The following is a 5,157-nucleotide window of genomic DNA, read 5'->3' as shown; positions in this document are numbered from 1 at the left end:
CTCCCAGTATCTGTCAGAATACGTTTTCAGGGTTTCCCCTTCTCACATAGTCATGGATAACAGGGAGTCCAAATGCCGAGGAACTCTACTAGAAGTGACGAACTGAGATCCAAAGGCCCTTGTAAACTCCTTAAAGGAGTTAATAGAGCCCTCCTTTAGGCCATTGAACCATCTCATTGCAATGGGCCCCAGACTTGATGGGAATACCTTGCACATTGAGGTCTCATTCTTTGAGTGAACAATCATTCTCTGGTTGAAGTGGCTAACATGCTTCACATGGTTCGTTTTACCATTGTACATAGTGAACGTTGATTGAGTGAACTGTTGAGGAAGCTTTCCTACCTTAATCCTACAAGTGAAGGGTGACTTGGAGATCTGATTCAGGGCTCTACTTATAGCATCATTGCTCAGGCCCTCGTGAGACAGACTCTTCCCTCTCCACCTATCACGACGCTCCTCGTCACATGAAAAGACTCATTGGGAGGAGTCCTCGATCTACGCCAATAGCTATTATCGCCATTATCATTAGAAGAATGGCCAGAACTCGAGGGAGTTCCCCTGTGTCGCTCATAGCGTAACTTCCTACGTAGATGGTCTATCTCCAGTTGCAGGCTCCTAGTATTTTCCTCATGAGAGACGTGACTCCCACCTCGAGACTGGCTGTTACTTTTGCGTGTGGTGTGCACGCTAACCTCTAAATCCCTTCTTCGCTTAAGATTGAGAAAATGATCTTGACGTTGGGAGCCAACAGATTCTTCCCGATCAAGCCCCGTACCTACCATGGCTAAAAGTTGACCTTACTAAAGCTCAAGTCTTCCCCATAGACGGCGTCGATTGTAAGGGCAGGTTTTAGATCCTAAGCCCAAAAAGAAATAGGATTAGGGTTCAGAGAGCCCAACACAATGAATTTGTAGAGAGTGGGCTTATAGGCTAGGCTTCAATGGAAGGATAAACACGCACAGTGGATTAAGGATAGTAGGAAAGTAAAGAAAATTAAATCGTATACGAAGAAAATCACTCCCCAGCAAAGTCCGAGGAGAGTAGTTCTTGAATATTTCTTCAGACTTAGTTACAATTTCTGTTCTAGGTTTCTACAGTGTCTTCTTCCACAATTTTTTCAAATCTCCCTTCCCTTTAGGATCTTTTACATTATATAGCCTCTCTTCATTAATCTTAGCCCTCTATTTGTTGATCATGCAGGCCACTACTTGAGTACTTGTCCCATCAGACATCTTCTCAAGTCTTCTGTGAGTTGTGGTGACCAAGACAACATTGTTCAGGGGTCTTCTCCACAAAAAATGTGGCCGGAGGGTTTGGTGGGATGCAATTAATGTGGTGGTAGCTCCCATCCCTGCAGACACGACAGGCCTGGCCCCCCCTGGAGTTATTCCCTTATAGTGTGGTCTCCTCTGATGATGTGTCGTTGACGTGGCCAGAGCTCGCCACCCTAACCTCACTATCCAAGGGGGTGGTCTCCTCGAAAATATACTGGACTCCTCGGCCGCGGACATTACACATTGCAGTGCTATCTTGTTAAATTGCTGTATCCCACAATGTCAATGATAGTAAATCCTCACACATATATTTTTTATTTATCATGATTTTTTTTAATTATACTAAATAGTTAGTAAGGATTAAGAAAATCAACAACCTAAGAACTTGTTTGTTTATAGAATAATTGTACTTATAATTACTATTCTTATTTCTAGTTTTCTACTTTAAAAATATGATGAGCAATTTTAATAATAAATATTGTCAAAACTAGGCCTCACCGAAAAAGAAAAGTGATGCATTAAAAGACTGATTTTTTGATAACTATTTGATCTTGTACATTTTAAAAAAATATATTGCATATTTAATATAAGATATATTATGGATTATTAAATAGATAAAAAAAATTATTTTAAATTGTATTAAGAGACAATAATTTTACATTATTTTATTTGTATTTGGTCAGCATTGAAGAAGTAGTAGTTTTACTTTATTTTTTAAATATTTTGTTATAAAACTTATTAGATTTTCAAATTCTAGAAATCTTTTGGTTCATGTATTGCTTCCATAAACATCACGTCTTGAACTTCCATTCATGAACATCATATCTTGACTTAAACAAAGAAAAAAAGTAAAGTCTACAGATTTGCACCGAAAGAAAAAAACAATAAAACAATAGAGTGCCTCACTGTCCAGGGGGTGGTCACCTCGAAAATATACCGGACTCTTCGGCCGCGAACTTGATATATTGCAGTGCTATCTTGTTAAATTGCTGTATCTCACAACGTCAATAATAGTAAATCCTCACACATATTTTTTATTTATCATGATTTTTTTTTAAATCATACTATATAGTTAGTAAGGATTAAGAAAATCAACAACCTAAGAACTTGTTTGTTTATAGAATAATTGTACTTATAATTACTATTCTTATTTCTAGTTTTCTACTTTAACAATATGGTGAGCAATTTTAATAATAAATATTGTCAAAACTAGGCCTCACCGAAAAAGAGAAGTGATGCATTAAAAGACTGATTTTTTGATAACTATTTGATTTTGTACATTTAAAAAAAATATATTGCATATTTAATATAAGATATATTATGGATTATTAAATAGATTAAAAAAATTATTTTAAATTGTATTAAGAGGCTATAATTATGCATTATTTTATTTGTATTTGGTCAGTATCGAAGAAGCAGTGTTTTACTTTATTTTTTAAATATTTTGTTATAAAACTTATTAGATTCAAATTCTAGAAATCTTTTGGTTCATGTATTGCTTCCATAAACATCACGTCTTGAACTTTCATTCATGATCATCATATCTTGACTTAAGTAAAGGAAAAAAGTCAAGTCTACAGACTTGCACAGAAGGAAAAAGACAGTAAAAGAATTGAGTGAACGGACCAGATGTCAGGGACTGGATCTAGCAAAGGAAAAAACAAAAAACAAAAGAAAAGAAAAAGAAAGAAAAGAACTGGGACCTACAATAACAATCTTCGATAAGCATATCACATGTAAACGCCCCCTTCAATTAGTAGCCGACGCTAGAAGCACTTGATTAATTATTTTGTCCAAATTCACGAAAGATGACCCAGTAGGGCTAATGGTCTCCTCTGCCAATTTCTTCCAGACAATAGCTTTCTCCTTCAACTTTTGGCCCTTCTCTCCCACCATCAGCTCTCTAACAAGGCTCTCTATTTTACCTCTCTTTGCATCGGTCTCTATCTCCATGCCTATGCCCCATTCAATGCAAGTATAACGACAATTGGTTTGTTGCTCAGCAAAGAAAGGCCAAGAGATCATTGGCACTCCTCCACACACGCTTTCAAGTGTGGAATTCCATCCACTATGAGTTAAGAACCCACCAATAGATGGATGACTCAGAACTTCTTCTTGAGAACACCAATTTGCTAAGAGACCCCTTTCTTTGGTCTCTTCTAGAAACTCAGGAGGAAGAATAGCCGAGTCACCTCTTACAAGATCATGCCTTATGATCCACAAGAATGCTTGCTTGCTGTTTGCTAGTCCCCAAGCAAACTCAATTAATTGATTGCTTGTCATGATAGTGACGCTTCCAAAATTCACATAAACAACAGATTTTGGTTGTCTTTTGTCTAGCCATTCGATACACCTTTCTTCTTCTTTCCAAAGATTTGATCCAATCAATTTATAATTGTTATCAGGGATCTGATTTACGAGAAGTTGTAGGGGACCAATGGAGCAAATAGAAGGAAACATGGTTGAAAGTCCTTCTAATACTTCATGCTCTAAAGCATCAAAAGTATTTAAGATGACAGCAGAAGCTCTCTGAGCTTTCTCGGCTTCAACCATTGCAAAATTCAGCAAAATATCATCTCGGTCTGTGGTTGTAACGAAGCTCGGGAGATCCCTCAAACGGATACCTTTCATTCCTGGAATCCAATCTATGATTGTATCTAAATGCCCATTTGTCAAATAACTCTCATCTGCACATAGAAATTGAATAACCAATTAAAAATTACGATAAAAATTCATACAAGTAAATATATTGGTACTACAATATCTGGAAATGGATCAATTACATAGTTTGTGTTAAATTTTATAAATCTAAAAATGAACGTACAAACTTTCATGTTATTTAAAATTTTACAGAAAAATAGATTAAAAATATATTATTTTAATGGATGAAATGGAGATAATGGTCATGTTGTACAATATTGAATATCAATCCTAGGTGACCTTTTGGAATGACTTATGGTCCCAATTTTATAAACAGAGCGTCTCACTATTATAAGACGCGTTTAAGTTGATTAATACCTTTGAGTGGTGTTAGACCCTTCTCAATGAGATGGCGATATTGAGCATAGCCCATGAACCCACATGCACTGGTTGTCCAGAAAAGAACATCAGGGATGCCCAGTTCAGCTGCTGCGTCTAGAGTGAAGCTCATGACACCATCAGAAACAATGCAAGTGACTGGAGGGACATGGGAAGAAGAGGTGTCGTTCAGTTTCAAGAGAAGGTTTCTGAAAGGTGCTAAGCAATTTTTTTGTGTGGAGGCACATAGGGATGGTACGTCTTGGGTGGCATCAATATCAGACTGATCAGGAAGACCATCAGGAATGGTTTCGAACTGAAAGGAGGGAAGGGCATTGAGAGAGTCGGGACCTCTGGATTTTAACAGGCGCTTATGGTTGTACTCTGTGTTTACAAAGGTGATATGAAAGCCTTTGTAGTGAAGGATTTTTGCTACCTTTAGCATGGGGTTTATGTGGCCTTGAGCTGGGTAGGGGACACAAACTGCATGGGGTTTCTCTGTAAAAGCTAGGGAATCCATTTTCTATCCCTCTTTCTAAGGCCTAATCAAGTAAGCAGAATTGAAAATGAGAAGGGATGATTTTTTGGGCAAGAGAATTGGCTTTATTTATAGAGCCAAAAGTGGTCAAAGTCAAAGATTTGTCCTCACTCAGCCATCGTGAATAATGAATTGGCAGTCAAATAAATCATAAGCACAGGCCGACGTGTTTTTTTCTTTTCTTTTCTCTTTATTTATTTTTATTTATATATATATATATTTAAATTACGGCTAAAAGGAACGGTCAATTACGCCTCTAATTTTTTGTTACCTTAATAAAAGCGAGGGTCATTTACGCCTCCGACTAAAAATCGAATTTGAAATCAA

The 5,157-nt window shown here is 37.0% G+C and overlaps 1 protein-coding gene across 1 annotated transcript; it reads right to left on the bottom strand.

The window, feature by feature from the left end:
- Positions 1 to 2,769: 2,769 nt before the first annotated feature.
- On the bottom strand, positions 2,770 to 4,875 carry LOC142613635 (7-deoxyloganetin glucosyltransferase-like). Its single transcript, XM_075786072.1, has 2 exons — positions 4,293 to 4,875; positions 2,770 to 3,961 (listed from the first exon to the last, which is right to left on the bottom strand). Exons 1-2 carry the CDS (start codon positions 4,810 to 4,812, stop codon positions 3,024 to 3,026), a joined length of 1,458 nt encoding a protein of 485 aa, XP_075642187.1. The 5' UTR covers positions 4,813 to 4,875; the 3' UTR covers positions 2,770 to 3,023.
- Between the last annotated feature and the right edge of the window lie 282 nt (positions 4,876 to 5,157).

This window comes from Castanea sativa, chromosome 10 (assembly GCF_040712315.1).
Source record: "Castanea sativa cultivar Marrone di Chiusa Pesio chromosome 10, ASM4071231v1".
NCBI lineage: Eukaryota > Viridiplantae > Streptophyta > Magnoliopsida > Fagales > Fagaceae > Castanea > Castanea sativa.
Note: the sequence above shows the minus strand (reverse complement) of the source record. Positions and strands in the feature narration are given on the sequence as shown.